Source organism: Panthera pardus, unplaced genomic scaffold, assembly GCF_024362965.1.
Source record: "Panthera pardus isolate Hobbes unplaced genomic scaffold, ASM2436296v1 HiC_scaffold_24, whole genome shotgun sequence".
NCBI lineage: Eukaryota > Metazoa > Chordata > Mammalia > Carnivora > Felidae > Panthera > Panthera pardus.
Genome location: NW_026526810.1, coordinates 63,514,955 through 63,532,115, shown reverse-complemented (window position 1 = coordinate 63,532,115; position 17,161 = coordinate 63,514,955). Strand labels below are relative to the sequence as shown.

General features: G+C 35.9%; 1 protein-coding gene across 1 annotated transcript; it reads right to left on the bottom strand.

The window, feature by feature from the left end:
- Positions 1–635: 635 nt before the first annotated feature.
- On the bottom strand, positions 636–1,577 carry LOC109255638 (olfactory receptor 11H6-like). Its single transcript, XM_019430464.1, has one exon. The coding sequence runs from the start codon at positions 1,575–1,577 to the stop codon at positions 636–638; it is 942 nt and encodes a 313-aa protein (XP_019286009.1).
- Between the last annotated feature and the right edge of the window lie 15,584 nt (positions 1,578–17,161).

The window sequence follows — 17,161 nt, the reverse complement described above, 5'->3', positions numbered from 1 at the left end:
GTGAGGAAATATGAACAAATATATTTGTTTTATTTAAATTGACATTATTGACATTTTTGTGCTAGACATGATATTGAGTTCTGGAATTACAGAAATTAATAAGCATAGTCCCTGTTCTTAAAATTTGACAGTTTAGGGGCACCTGGGTCGCTCAGTTGGTTAAGCGTCCCACTCTTGATTTTGGCTGAGGTCATGATCTCATGGTTCATGGGATTGAGCCCCAAATTGGGCTCTGGGCTGACAGCATGGATCCTGGTTGGGATTTTCTCTCTCCCTCTCTCTCTGCCCCTCTTTTTCTCATGCTCATGCTCTCTATCTCTCTCAAAATAAATAAACTTAAAAAAAATTGAAAATCTATTAAGGATGGGGAGGCATGTAGGGCAGATTTGTGAACAGCTAACTATCACACAAGAAATAAATGAGTGACATGTGCAGTAGAAGTACACACAATGTGCTATGGAAGAGGCAGTTAATTCCACCTGGGGAAAGGTTCCATTGATGACCTGGTATTTAGAATTTTGAAATGACTTCTTCAAAATGTTCACTGGTTGTTGGCCAGTTCTCAACTATTCACTGACAGGAGGCTCACGGTCAGAACTCATCCAGGAATAACATACTAACATCACAGACCAATTTTAGAAACCTCCTAGAACTTTCTTCAAGGCATCCTTCATTTCTTTATTCCGGAGGCTGTAGATCATGGGGTTAAAAAAAGGGGTCAGAACTGAGTAGAATAGAGTTGTGAACTTCTGCATTCCCTCTGCTTGTCCTGACCCCGGGCTCACATATGTCATCATGACAGAGCCATAGAATAGAAACACAACAGCCAGATGTGAGGAGCATGTAGAAAACGCCTTCTTCCGGCCAGCAACTGAGGGCACCTGCACTACAGCCCTCAGCACCAGGGTATAGGAGCCAGTAATGTAGAAAAAGGTGGCAAAGATGAGGAGTGAGCTCATGGTGCCACAGATGAGAATAGTCCCTGGGATTGGGACACAGGCTGAAGCCAAGGCCAGCAGAGGACCCAGGTCACACAGGAAGTCATCAATCACGTTTGGGCCACAAAATGGTAGCTGGGTAACAAGTATCACTGGGATCAGAAACCAGAGAAAACCATAGACCCAGCAAAAGATGACCAGGCTGCAACAGAACTTCACAGTCATGATGGTGGGGTAATGCAGGGGGTGACAGATTGCCAGGAACCGGTCATAGGCCATGATGGACAGAAATAAGCATTCAGTTGTGCCTAGTGAGAAGAAGAAGTACAACTGGAGGAGGCACCAAGCAAAGGAGATGGTTTTGGTCTGGGAGAGGAAGTTGGCCAGCATGTTGGGCACATCAGAGTTGACATAGCAGATTTCCAGGAAGGAGAAGTTGGCCAGCAGAATATACATGGGGGTGTGGAGCCGGCGGTCCCAGTGCACCACACACACAATGGCCATGTTTCCAAGGAGCGTCATGATGTAAGTCACAAAGAATATGGAAAAGAGGAGGATCTGCATTTCCCAACGGCAAGGAAAGCCCAAGAGGATGAACTCACTCACAGTGTGAGAAATATTTCTGGCCTCCGAAGTCATTTCCTTCTATCCTGTGAGGATTGCAGTAGAAGTTACATTACAAAAGGAGTCATGCCTCCTGATTCCTCCCCAGGAGAGAACACATTTTCCTGATCATAGGGGAGACCTAGACCAGGAGTTCCTATTTTTGATTGGGCACTTCAACAATATACTTGTTGAGTATGCTTTTCTATATATGACTCTTCACTTTTAAACTATATACAGCCCACTGTCAATCAATATAGTAAATATTGGTAAATATTTTGAAAAAAGTTTTCTTAAAATAAAAATAGAAACTCAGGTATTTCCTTTCTGCATCTCTCATTGAGTTGTCCGGTGCACCCAACTTTGGAGAACATTGGTCTAGACAATATGCATAGGTGGCTGGCTGAAGCTAAATTGAGATATAAACATTGACATTGGCAATTCATCCATAAAAAAAAAATTAGAATTGACAGTTTTACCAAACAAAACAGTACAATCAGATAAGTGATATAAAGGAGAGAACATGAGGCTTTGAAGCCAGCTATGAAAATAACCAGAGTGACTTTAAGCAAGTTGCAGTTTAGCACACTAAGTAACCATTTATAGGCCATTATTAGTGTCTCTTCTCTATCTGTAGGATGCTGTGGTACAAGGGCTCCAGACTCTGATATTATTAGCAACATATGGGGGAGCCTTTGAAAGGTGTAGATTCCTGGGCTCCGCCTGGGTTTCGGATCCACTGGTGTGTGTCAGAGCACAAGCTCTGGAGACATCACAGTTCTGGGCTCTACCACTTCCTGAGGAGCATTTCCTCAGGCAAGAATTTGACCTTTGAGACTATGTTTCTTTCTCTGTAAATTATGAACAGTCATACCTCCACAGTAAGGGTGGCATGAAAATTGCATAGAATAATGTATGCAAAAGCAGTTTAAAATTATACAGTGCTACAGAAATATAAACTTTGGTAAACTGTTCAGGGCTTGTTATGCTAAACATTACACTCCTTTGTTAACCTTATAAATTAAATTGATTTTAAAATGCAAAAGAATGTGTTTTCCTGTGGAATTTTAGCCATGTGACAGGCTTAGTCCATGTTGTGTGTGTTCGTGTGCATGTACACGTGTGTGTGTGTATGAAAGAGAAAGTGCTTCTCAGTCGTTTCAGAGTACACTGAATGAAACTCCCTTATAAGCCTCTTTTTTTTTTAAGTTTATTTATTTTGAGAGAGACAGAGACAGCATGGGTGGGGGAGGGGCAGAGAGAGAGGGAGAGAGAATCCTAAACAGGCTCCTGGGAGATCATGACCTGGGCTGAAACCAAGAGTTGGACACTTAACCCACTAAGCCACCCAGGTGCCCCTATAAGCATCCTTTTTTGCCTATCAAACATACCTATAAAGCACCCTTGAAGACCTTTTTTTGCCTATCAAACATATCGGAGCTCTCATTTTTTTCTTAATAGACTGTCTTCCTTGGTAAGGTTACCACTGCAACCATAAACAATAGGATCATTTTCCTGATGGCTACACTGTAGTTTGTATTAAAGCCACCTACTTTTGAAGCCACAAAACGTCCTGTGTGATCTCTTCCCCCACTGCTCCTACCCATGCCTGGCTCCTTTGTGGGATTTCCTGGGAAATAAGCATCAACCTTTATTCAAATGATCACAACAGAAGAGCAACAACAAATACTATTTCAAAATAGTCAGACATGGAAATCAGGGTTTTGATAAAACCTTTCTCCCTCTGGCATTCTTTAGTTTTGTGGTTTATTCAGCCCTGCAAGCCTGGCTCTCTCTCTCTCTCTCTCTCTCTCTCTCTCTCTCTTTCTCTTTTTGATACAGGGGGGCAGAGAGAAGCTTATCTAAATTTCAGCCTTGACCTAAGCCTAAGTTGAACCCAGAAGAAGTTTGGAATATGGGTATATCATCTCTGTTTTGCCTTTTTCCTCCTTTCCCATTTTAGAAGCTCAGAACTCAAATGCTCTATTTACCTTTTCTTGGCAACATCAATTCTTTGGGGAAAAATCCAATAAACTCATGCATAAACTGAACCTCAATGTCTGTGAAGACTTTAGCAGTTTTCATTTTCCACATTATGTACACAAGGGCACATGACCAGCTGGCACACACACCAGATACAGTGGAGCAGCATTTATTGGGAGAAACTTGCAGACCCAGCATCAGTCACAGGCCTGCAGTCCCCTTTTGTTTTGCTCGTTATAAGCACAGTGGCACACAGAAATCTGGGATATTACGTTTTAGGAAGGCACCTGAACTTTTAAGGCCTGAGGGTTTTGTTTTTTAGCTGTGTGATTAGGGAAGTGCTAACCCCTCCCCTGATGTGATTAGGGCCAGTATATAACATCAACATGAAGAAAACTTGGTTCTAGTCCTATTTTTAGAATCAGGTTTAGGGGCTGGGGGAGAGGGCTGCCAGCATTTCTCCTGGTGTGATTGGGGGCTGAAGTCAATTCAAACTTTGCAGTTGCAGCTCTAGGCTATGACAGGTTAACAGAGGATTCTCCCCCTCAGCCATGTGAAGGAGAAAGTCATTGCATTAAGCACTGGGCAATTGATGCTTCATTTCCATGGAACTTCACAGGAGGCAATTTACTCTTTGGGAGGGTGGCTTGAAAGAAATTTGTTTGAACAAGTTAACCCTTATGTCTACCATAAGGGTTAGACGTAACCCTTATGGGTTTTTTGGAGGGCTTTCTTAATTACTCTATAGGGGAGCCATAGCAAGGGTTATTGCTTCCATTTCATGTATAAGGAGATAAAGACTCAGAGATCAAATGCCTGAAATTCCAAACCAGTAAGTGACAGGGTCAGGACACGACTCGCTGCTTCCTAGCTCCTATTTTACTATTTCCTCACCACGTTAGAGGAACTTCAGAGTAGATGTGTCTAAAATGTCACTCATCCCAGGGAAAAAAGTGCATCAAATTAATAAAATGAGCAACTGTTGGTGCTATAGACATCATCACATCATCCAAGGGAAGAGGGGTGGCGTCTCCCAAGCATCTCTTAAATTATACCACCTTGGTGGAATTGTGGGGTTTTTTTTCCTTTTATTTTTCATTTTTACATGGCTAGCTCATTTTTTTTTCTTTTTTGTTTTTTGTAGTAAGTTCAGACACACAAATACTATACTGAGTGTGGTAGTTATTTTACTCTTACCTGAATTTTCTGATATGCAGTGTTCAACTTCTCTACAGTGATCTAGAGGCAGGACAACTCTCATCCATCTATACAAAATTAAGATAAATGATTATCTTAAAGAAGTAATGGGAGTTTGTTTTGTTTTGTTTTTTAAAGAGACGATATTAAGCAACAATAGACCATGAGGAGGCATCTAAGGGACCTACAGGCATGTTTCTTTGCAGTTTGGGGTGTTGTAATTCTATTTGTTGCAGCTTTTGACTTATTACTACTTTTATTATTTAAGCTTTTTTCACCAATTAGATAATGTTACCCTGTTTCTACCAGTGCCTGCCTGAGTCTCTGTTTCCCAGTTATCTTTGCAGCATAAAGGACAACTGATTCAATGTGCTATGTCCAAGGACTCACTTAAGTGAATAGTTGGATTCTGTTCCTTGTACTCTGGAGGAAATAAACTGTCAAGTCTGGCCTTCTGTTTCTTGGAATAACGTATTGCTCATATTCACTGGCCTCAGAGACGTCATGGGTTTTAAAGTGATTTACAAAGTCACATTTTCTTATTGATCTGAATTTACTGAATCTTGGAGCTGGGAGAGACTTTAGGGATTCTCTAGTCTCTCTTCCTACCAGCAGTAAGAACCCCTTTCTTCTGCTTTCTTGCTGGTTGGTCATCTAGCTTCTGTTGGAATAATCCATGACAAATAGCTCAATGAACTACAGAACAGCTTTGAGTTTTAGAGATTGTAATAAGCTTCCTTGTTCTCTCTTACGTTCCTGAGTCACGTTCCCATCTTGATGTGCCATCTTGGTCTCACTTCTGCCTCAGGGAAGGAGGGTTAACATTATGTGCCCATCATACACACACACTCTGTTAAGATTTTGACCATGCATTATCCTTCTTGGTCTTTCAACAACTACAGAAGTAGTAACTGGGCCACAAGAAGACAGTAAGTGGTGGTGCTGGGCAGATTGTATTCTTTCATTACATTATGCTGATGCTCAGAATAAGTCTACACAGCAGTATTTAGAATATCTGAGGAAGGGACTCATGTCTTCTTTGAATCTTCTCTATTTATACTAAGCACTCTTGGTTTCTTTAAATTTGACGTAATTTCTAGGGTGCTCACCATCCTCGCTGCCTTTTGATTGTTCATACCTTTCAGAAGATATGATCTTACTGAAACCAAACAGAGTGTCCTTTGTGCTGTGTGACTGACACAGAGCACAGTGTGCCGTGATCTCTTTTGTTCTAGACTCATGCAGACTTAGGTTGACGTTAGCTTTTTTGGGCAGTAATTTTATATTTTAGACTTTTATTGAATTTTCATTTTACCAAAGTCCTTAGAGTTCATTCACAAGAACTTCTTTAAAACCAGATTCGCCTCATCTGATGCTTGTGTCATTGAGTTTTCTAAGCAAGGGAGGTTAATTACTGAATTTCACCAAGTGTTTCAGTCAATTAAGATCTTAAGACTATCAAATACTAGCTTTCTTTTCTATTTTTATTGCCTAGAATTTGATAAAATTTCTTTTGTTTCACCTATGTCTGATGAAAATATTATGTACAACATGAGAAAGTCCTTTTTTTTCTTAAAACTTTTTCTACCTTAACATCTATTATCAACAATTGTTGATAGATGGCTAAGCTAAAAATAGATAAATAGTAAAAAGGTGGTGAAAATGACATTGTATCTCTGGAAGACATTCTGGCATATATAATTGGATGGTTTATGAAAAGTTTTTAGAAGGAAAGTTTAGACTTTTTTGTTTTTGTTTTTGTTTTTTATTTTATTTTATTTTTAAATTTACATCTAAGTTAGCATATAGTGCAACAATGATTTTAGGAGTAGATTCCTTAATGCCCCTTACCCATTTAGCCCATCCCCCCTCCCACAGCCCCTCCAGTAACCCTCTGTTTGTTCTCCATATTTAAGAGTTTCATGTTTTGTCCCCCTCCTTGTTTTTATATTATTTTTGCTTCCCTTCCCTTATGTTCATCTGTTTTGTATCTTAAAGTCCTCATATGAGTTGTCATATATTTGTCTTTCTCTGACTAATTTTGCTTTGCATAATACCCTCTAGTTCCATCTACATAGTTGCAAGTGGAAAGATTCACAAATTTTAGACTTTAAACTGGTACCCTCATTCAATTTCAGTTGTTTAAAATTTTTCTTTCATTCTCCAGAATCTTCTAAATACAGTTATAGTGGTTTTGAAATCACACCTGTAAATTCTTTCTGTATCCTGGGATATAATTTGTCTAGGTCTGAGAAATTAAGCTTATTAATAGTTACTGAGTGCTGTTTCACTTAATTTTCCTGTCAATTCTCTTTTATGCATGTGTTCTCCATTCTTTGGAAAGAAGATAATTTTTTGGAGCTGACCATATTTTAATTTAATTTAGATTGATGGGTGCCATGCCTTTCTCCAGAGGGCAGGAGATGGCCCAGGCTTTTTTTTTTTTTTTAAATCTCGTAAACCTTGCAAGCAAGGAGACCCTCTCATTATAGTGCTATCAGCTTGTGTTGGAAGTTGTGTTCTCATTGAGGTCTTAATCCAGTGAAAAGCTCACTAAATTCCTTAGAGAAACCCATGCTTTCTTTATAATCACTTTATTTTACTGGTCTCTCTGTAGTCGTTTCTGTCTCTTTCTTTCTCTCACTCCATTTATTACTTTATTTTTCTTTTCCATAGAGTTACTTCTAAGATGACAGTATGACTTGGGATTTCTGACTCTGGAAAATTTAAGAACTGGCTGTAATACTACCCATCTTCTTATAGTTATTTACTTGTATAAGTAAATAATAGTACTTCATACCATTTTCAGTAAAATATTTTTGTTTTTCATTTTTTTAGTAAAATATTTTTAAATAACAGAATCAACTTCTTGACTGCTGTCTATCACGAACTTTAGTTCATTTTCTATTCGCTGTTACTTTGCTACTGCTTATCGAACATTTATGTGCTACGGTACAGGCCTTTCAAGCTTATTTTCTAAACTTTTTTTGACTTTATAGCTGATCCCTAACCTAAATGATTTCAATAACACAACAAAATTTTACTAAGTGCCTACTAAATTCTTGTATAATTTTCAATGCAAGGGCCGTTTTGGGAAGTGTCTTTATATTCCTGCATGGTGAAATGTCTTAAAAATTAGAAATATTTTTTTCAATAAAAGGGACATTTAAAGAAGTGAAAATGAAATTTCAGTATAAGTTGTGGAAGTTAACTTCCCACCATTCTAGATGAAGGCTGGTAATTTAAGCTGAAAAAGATCATTTTTCTTTTGCTTTTCACGTTAGCTTAGGTGAACAACCATGATACCAGTGTTGGTGAAGGTGCAATGCAATGACATTCAGAAGAACTTGTGGAGGGAATATAAACTTGTAAATTTTTTTTCTGACAGGCAATTTGGAAGCGCTAGAGCTTTAAAAACCTGTGTGCCTATTAAATAAAAATCAGAGATGTGGAAAAAATTACTAATAAGTAAGTTCATTGTAGCAGTGCCTAAAAATTTCTGGGGCTCATGTTAAAATACAGACTCTGACTCAAAAGGAAAAGATGTGGCTCGAGATTCTAAATTTTTAATGTGGAGAATTTGAATCACTATGCTGTATACCTGAGACTAACGTAACATTGTGTAACTAATGTAACATGAGGTAACTAGTATCAACTATACACAAATGAAAAAGAGGTTTTAAAAAAGCAATAGGGTAATGCTGATTCTTTGAGTAGTAAAGGTTTGTAAAGTTCTTTCCAGAGTTCTTTGTATAGCAAGGGTTTATGTAGTTCTTTATATACATTTCTGTAAAGAAAGTAAAAAATACAAAGGAATAGAAAAATTCCTGTGAAGAAATAAAACTTAATAGTGGTAACTTTTTCAAGGTCAAATGATAGGTTACATAATTGTTTTCCTTTATACATATCTATATTTCTTAACTTTTTATGAGTAATATGTATCACTTTATAATCTGAAAGATAATTATTATAAAATATTGTTTTTGAAGGTACTTACTCTTCTGGACCTTCTACCTTCTCTGAGCACTTTTTATGACCTTTGTTATTCCTGAAATGTGCTAGGGAGTCCACAGTTTGTGTCATGTTTGACTTACCATGTAGGATGTCGTCTCCCCTTCACTTGCTGCTTAGATTTAAAGCCACTCAGGTCAGCCACTGTGCCAGGGTTGAGGAGAAAGGGAAGTTTCCCAACAGGGCATCCTGAGGTTGCATTTTACTTTTGGGTTGCCTATATCATTTCATAAACCTAGGGCAGGGATAAGAAGTTAAATTCAAAAAATTGAGTGCAACATTGTGAGAAATGATAACCTTCAGCTTCTGGAGAGGATTTGTACTGTTACTTCTCTCTCATTAGAAAGAGTCATATCTTATCTTCAGTCTACTTTTCTTCCCTAAAAGCAACAGAAAGGAAATTGATATTAGTTTCCATTCTGGGTTTTACTTTTCTTCAATAAACTTTATGGAGAATTCTGTCGTTTAGAATAAGGTCACAAATACTGTGATGATAGTAGAACAGAGTAAATGAAGGCAATATAATTACCTTTCTTTTATTTATTTCTTTTATTTTTCTTTTGCCTTTCCAGTTGACAACTTTTGAAAGTAATGGTTTCATATTCAACTAGAAATGTGGCTTCTCAAACTCAGATTTCTACACTCAAAACATAACACATATTTTTCTCTGTCCCACAATCATGCAGTATAGGCACCAGCCCTTTGTTGAAGGAATTGATTCAAGAACTGATTGAGAATAGGAAACAGAGTCTGCAGATAAGCCTTAACCTGGATCTGAGTTCTATCCCTTGAGCTTTCAATTTCAGTGCATTTGGGGAAATTTTTTTTTGAAGTTGGAAAAAATGAGTATTTTTCCCTTCCCAGCAGTGACGAGAATGAAAACTTGGCTTCTCCACTTGTCCCGTGAAACTATTGCTGGGCCAAAGCCAGCTTCCCTAAAGGGATTCTTTGCTGAGATTCCCTCAGCTGGATGAACATTACCCCAAGGACCCATGTTTTGATGATTCTTTTTCCAAACGTCTGATATTCCTTTTCTCATATTGGACCAGTGAGTCTACTCCATCTGTTTGCACTGTCCATTTGACATGCAGTTCTGAGCCTCTTTCTCAGATTAAAGGGACACCTATTTCGATTATTCATTTTTAAATTCATTACCTGAATCCAAAAGTCAATCCAAGCCTGTACCTTCCCATTTCCTTTGCCATCAAATATTAGCAGTTGATATTTATTGAAAGCTTCCTTTGTGCAAGGCAGTAAAATGAGTAACTTTTTTGAATAAGTTCATTTAACTCCCATAAGAATCCAACAAGTTAAATGTTGCCATTGTTTTTATTTTACAGTAAAGTCATTAAAGTTTAGGTTAATTGATTTGTTCAAGGTTTTTCATCTAATAAATGGGAATGCCAATATCTGAATTTAGTTGTCTCTGAGAACAGAGCCTGAGTTTTTAAATACTAACCTATTTACCCTGCATCATCACTTGGGAGGGAAGGAAAACAATGCTTACTGATAACTCATTTCATGCCGGGCAATGTGACAAAATCTTATAAAAATGTAATTTTATTTAATCTTTGCAACACTCTGTTGCAATTTTAAAAAATTCTGACTACTAAAGTAATATGTGTTTAAATAAAAATTTGGAAGATTCAGAAGAGTTTAAAGAGCTATAAAATTACTAATAATTTTATCAAGTAGACATAAATTCAGATAAAAATTTGGCATATTTCCTCTGTTCTGTTTTGTTCTAAAATTTTTTCTTTATACATATGAGGTCATATAGCATTTATAATTAGTATCCTGCTTATATAAGCATTTTTAAAATGTAATTAAAACTCTTAAATGCTACATAATAGTGAGTGTTATTTTTATAACATTTCCTGAGTGTATTTAGGCTATTTTGAATTTTCCAATCTTAATGCAATAAAAATCTTTGGGTTTTAATGTTTGCTTAGAGTTTTAGAATATTTCCCTGGAATAGATTGTTTCAAAGAAAATTATGTCAAAAGATATATATATAGTTTTTAAAAGATATATATAATTTGGGGTGCCTGGGTGTCTCAGTGTTTAAGTGTCTGAGTCTTGTTTTTGGCTCAGGTCATGATCTCAGGGTTTGGTTTGTGGGTTCAGCCCTGTGTAGGGCTCCATGTTCTCTGCCCTTCCCCTACTCCCTTGCCATGTGTGCTTGTGCACTTTCTTTCTCAAAAGAAATACATTTTAAAAAAGGATTTATATAATTTAATGCTCAAAACACATATTGCCAAATTATGTTCCAAAATATATTCTCAAAAGATGTGTTGATGAGGATGCCATCTTCTGGAATCCTTATTGGATATGGATGGTATTAAAAAAACTATGTCTATAGTGATTGAAGAAAAACATTCATGTCTCATTTTTATAGTTGCATTTTTTTTGGCTTCTAATTTTGTCATTTTTATCCAGTTTTATTGAGATATAATTAACATACAACACTGTATAAGCTTATGATATACAGCATAATGATTTGATTTACATATATTGTGAAATGATTACCACAGTAAGTTTAGTTACCATCCATCATCTCATATAGATACAAAAATAAGAAAAAAATTCTCTTGCTATGTGGACTCTTAGGATTTACTCTCTTAACAACTTTTATATATATTATAGGACAGTGTTAACTGTAGTTATTATATTGTACATTTCATCCCTACTATTTATCTTTTAACTGGAAATTTGTACGTTTTGACCACCTTTATCCAATTTCCTCTTCACCTATTCCCTGCCTCTGATAATCACAAATCTGATCACATATTCTGAGTTTTTTTTTTTAAGATTGTACCTATAAGTAAGATTATGCAGTATTTGTCTTTATCTGACTTATTTCACTTAGCATAATGCCCTCAAAGCCCATCCATTCTGTTGCAAATGGCAGGGTTCCCTGCTTTTAAATAGTTGAGTAATACTCCATTGTATATATATGCCACAACTACTTTATCCATTTATCCAATGATGGACACTTAGGTTGTTTCTATGTTTTGGCTATTGTAAATAATGCTGCTTTGAACAGGGTTGTGCAGTTATCTCTTCAATATAGTGTTTTTGTTTCCTTCAGCTATATTCCCAGAAGTGGAATTGCTGAATCATATGATAGTTCTATTTTTAATTTTTTGAGGAACCTCCATACTGTTTTCCACACTGGCTGTACCAATATACAGTCACATTAACCATGCTCAAAGTTTCCCTTTTCTCCAAATCCTTGCCAGGATTTGCTATCTCTTGTCTTTTTGATGATAGCCATCCTGACAGGTGTGAGGTGATATCTATCCCATTGTAGTTCAGATCTGCATTTTCCTAATGATGAGTAATGTTGAGCATCTTTTTATGTGTCTGTTGGCCTTCTGTATGTCTTTTTTTTTTTTTTTAATTAATCTGTATGTCTTCTTTGGAAAAAATCTCTATCCTGGTCTGTTACTTTTATTTATTTATTTATTTATTTATTTATTTATTTATTTTGCTGTGGAGTTGTATAAATTCTTTATATATATTGGATATTAACCACTTATCAGATACATGGTTTGCGAATATTTTTTTCTCATTCTATAGTTTGTCTTTTCATTATGTTGGTTATTTCTTTTACTGTGAAGAAGACTTTTAATTTGATATAGTCCCACTTGTTGGTTTTTTGTTTTGTTGCTTGTGCTTTGTGTGTTTATTAAAAAAGCCATTGCCAAGATATATGTCAAAGGGCTTCTTTATTTTTTTTAAGGAACTTTATGGTTTCAGATCTTACAGTTACGTCTTTAACTCATTTCAAGTTAATTTTTGTGAGTTGTGTAAGATAGAGGTCTAATTTCATTCTTTTATATGTGAATATCCAGTTTTCCCAGCACTATTTATTGAAGAGACTGTCTTTTCTCTAATGAGTATTCTTGGCCCCCTTGTCAAATATAGTTAACCATAAATGCATGGGTTTATTTCTGGGCTCCTGAGTTGTTCCATTGGTCTATGCACCTGTTTTTGTGGCAATACCATACTATCGTTATTACTATAGTTTTGTAAATTTGTTTGATATCAGAAGATTTTGATACCTCTAGATTTGTTTTTATTTCTCTCAAGATTGCTTTGGAGTCTTCTGTGTTTTATTTTTTTCATAATTATAAATTTTTTTCTTAATGTTTATTTTTGAGAGAGAGACAGAGAGACAGAGACAGAGACAGAGACAGAGACAGAGACAGACAGGATAGGAAGCAGGCTCTGTGCTGACAGCTCAGAGCCTGATGGGACTCAGACCCTCATACTGTGAGATCATGACCTGACCTGAAGTTGAACACCTAACTGACTGAGCCACTCAGTCTCCCATTTCTGTGGTTCCATATAAGTTTTATGATTGTTTTTTCTCAGTCTGTGAAAAATACGATTGGAATTTTGATAGGAATCTTATTGAATTTGTAGATTGCTTTGGGTAGTATGGACATTTTAACAATATTAATACTTCTAATCCATGAACTTAGAATATTTTTCCATTTACTTGTATCTGCTTTAATTTCTTGCATTAATGTCTTAGACATCAATCTTTATCACAAAGCCTAAAATACTGGAAATAGCTATGGTATCATTTATTTCACTCTGAAAATCAACAACCAGTTGAGTCACCAAAAGGTCAAGAAAAGGAAGAAAGGAGGGGCACCTGCTATGGAATATATTGCTTATGTCTTTGTATCTTATCTGTTGTGATAATAATTTAAAATGACATTTTGTGAATGTAAGAGGAAATTGATCTGACCAAATTGTATCTGTTCTTATCTGACTCAGTGGTTCTTAGAGAAGCTTCCACAGTGGATAGAGTGAAGCTTTTTAGGTTCTAAATGTTCCTCAAGAAGTCTAAGAAGACAGCAGGTATATACTTCCAGCAAGTCAGAGATTGTGCATCCAAGTTGCCTCCTTCTCATGACCCACAAAAAAAAAAAAAAAAAAAAAAAAAAAAATTGTGCCCTAGAGGGCAATTAGGACATCTCCCAGTGTTCCTTTTGGGTGGGTCCTCAGGATAAAGCAAACAAACTGAAGTGAGGAGAGACAAAGAGATATCCTTTCCTTAAATAATAATCCTGTCAGAGCCAGAAGTAGTTGAATGCTAGAAACTGATACTTTCTCCTGCAGGTGGGACCCTTGGATTTCACTGGAGGTTAGACATATCTCACTAGAGTGAGTGTTAATGAATCCCTATTTTATTTTATCTTCCACACAATGGATGACTAATATATATGTGCTAAATGAATGAATAGATAGATGTCTTTAGGAAGTCACTTAATTGAGAATTTCACCAGATGATATATCACCTATGCAAAGTGGCCAGATGGGATGGGCACCATGAGTTTTCTCTTTGATAGAATTCCTGTGAAAATGAGCATTACTCTCTGTAAAATTCCTCACATACAAGAAAACAAATCCTGGTGAAATTTTTCACATGTTTCAAGCTTAAGGGTCTTATTGCACATACAAGAAAACATACAAGAAAACAAATCCTGGTGAAATTTTTCACATGTTTCAAGCTTAAGGGTCTTATTGCCTCTTAAAAATTTCTAAACCAAGTTTTAGTCATTTGTATTATGAAAAACTCAGCTTTCTTTGACAGGTCTCATAATTTTATTATCTCCTCTGATCATATAATTATCCACCTTGTAACAGAGCTTCAACATGGTAAGCTCCTCCAGCTTTCTCCACCATCACTCCAAATTGCTTACCACTCTCTCCAAATCACCTTGCTGTTTTTTTCGTATAATCACAATCACCACAGTGATCAGGGTCTTTTGTATTATATAGTGTTCTGTCCTGCTTATTGTTTGCTTTGCTTAAAACATGCTCATCCAGGTGGATGCTGAAAAAGATGCTGAGATGGGACAGGGTGGTGGGAGGGTGTTCCTGTTACTAGTTCCTATTAGTCTTAGGTCAGAGTGAGAGGGGAGACCACAGGCGATGCAGTATCCTGTAGCAGGCAGAGGAGGGGACAGACCTCCTGACATTACTATTTGATCAAACTCTCTCTATGCTTTTTTACCTAGCAATCTATTTGGGTTATATTGATCATGGACTTTGGGATCATACAAACCTGGGTTCAAGTCTTGTCTCTGATTTATTACTGTTTGACACAGGAAACTATTGAATATTTCTAAAATCTTGAAGTTTTTCTCTAGATAAAAAAAAGTTTTATCAGTCCAGACCTAGGGACACAATTTCACTTATGCCCTCCCAGCTTTCACGTATGTAAGTCAGTAGAGGAGAGAGTTGTGCCTGGACTCATGAGTTTAATTAAAATGGATTTTTCCCCCCAAGAAGAATTTTCCTAATAATCGTTCATTTCGGGAAACCCATGAAAATCTGTAACAAAATCTGTAGTTGAAGTGCTGTGTGAAAGGGACTGAAAGCAGAATATAAGCCAACAAGTTGGAATCAGAGAAAGGAAAATTGTATAGAATAATGTCAAAAGGGGCTCAATTCAAGGAGTAAGGAATAATTAAAGTGATTGCAATGATCAAATTGGGCTTCTGTGGGCCATTCTGTAATGAAGGTATAATGTTTTTATCGAGAGATTTATTCTGAGGTCCAAATGCAATTTTAGAACATGTTTTCAAATGTTAGTGGCATGGAAGTGCATTAATCTCATATCATTCCTAAGATTGAATATGCAAAAGGAGAAGAATGTGTATGAAAGCTGAATATTCTTTTTCTTTTTAGGTTCAAACAAATACTTTTTAGGAAGAACCAGCTCATATTTTGCTTATGGTGATAAATAAATAAAATGGCAATAAAATGAGCCCTTCCACACTGAACATTTACTTTATGGTAAGCACTGTGTTAGGTGCTTCATGAACATGATTATATTTTGTTAACAGTAGGTACTATTACCCTGATTTTGCAGATAAAGAAATTGAAACTCAGAGAAAGAGAAAGTCACTTGTCGCAGGTCATAAATCTTGTATTAAAAAGGGCTAGGATTTCAGTTAAGTCTTTCTGAATTCTGACTCTTTATTTTCCTTAAAACTAAAAAAAACCCCATTTCTAATTATGGTAAAACTGACACCTCATTATTTTTTTTTAAGTTTAGCTCATTTTTTAAAAAATATAATTTATTGTCAAATTGGTTTCCATACAACACCCAGTGTTCATCCCAACAAGTGCCCTCCTCAATGGCCATCACTCACTTTCCCCTCTCCCCTTGGGTAAATTCCTAGCAGTGCTATTGCTGAGTCATATAGCAGTTCTATTTTTAATTTTTTGAGGAACCTCCACACTGTTTTCTAGAGCAGCTGCACCAGTGTGCATGACACCTCATTCTTAAACAGTCACTTTGACTTTCTACTCAGAAAACATTAAGGTGTCAAGCTTTTTGTTTTTTCACTAAACTCTATATATTTAAAATGAAAATTGAGGGAAAATGATATAAAATACATAGAAAATAAAAATGGGTGGAAAACCTGTTTCAACTAAAAAGTAAAGTATCATTTTAAAAAATAGTAAACTGGCAAATTTTGCAAAGGGACTGAAATACTATATAGCTAACATGAATAAAAGGGATTCCACATTGGATAATTTGAATCAAATTAAAATAAATTAATTTAATTGTTTTTAAAGTACATGCTACATTCCTAAGTTAGACTGGGAATTGCTGAATTATCATTCAGTTATTTATGAACCCTCTTTTATCTTACATATTGTGCTTCTAAGTCGGTAGTCTAAGCTCTATATTTTACTTTCATTGCTCTCCATTCAAATCTTCTAAAACAATCTTCCCTGAATTCAAACTTCTCTGGCACCCATATGGTAAAATAGTAGTTCTCAAAAGCCGAGCATTGTTTTTGTCACACTGGAATCATCTGGGGATGCAAGTCTTTAATGGAAAGTAATTAATGAATTAATGTATTCATTTATGGAATGAATTATGATTCATATGATGATAATGAATACATATGAATACATAATGAATTAATGTATTCATTTATTGTGATGTACCAAGCTTCTATAATAATGTAGATAAATAGGGAGAATTTATGGATCTTGTGATGTTGATTGAAATGATATGTTGGCAATAAAATATTTCAGTGCAGTTTGAGGGCATAAATTCCTTCCTAAAGCTTATTAGCTATACTTGAGTTAAATAAAGTGAGCAGTTGAAGTGTAGAGGCTAAAATTGGAAGAAAAAGCTCTAGAGAAAACATTTAAAGTAAAGTAATATTTAAAGTAACATTACCAGTGGTGTTTTTTCTATTTGTCTTATAACAGAGCTATTTTGATACAAATTCTTCATGTTGACTAAATATTAATATTCCATTTTTTCTCTACTTAAAATACTGCCTGGTTCTGATGAGAAGTTGAGGTATGGAGGGCTGAATAAAATAGGAGATTCTTATTATGCAGTTCTGATTATATCTGTGCACATTCTAGGTTGCAAAGAA

Coding starts and splice junctions, on each gene's coding strand:
- LOC109255638 (XM_019430464.1), bottom strand. CDS start 1,577: ATGACTTCGGAGGCCAGAAATATTTCTCACACTGTGAGTGAGTTCATC.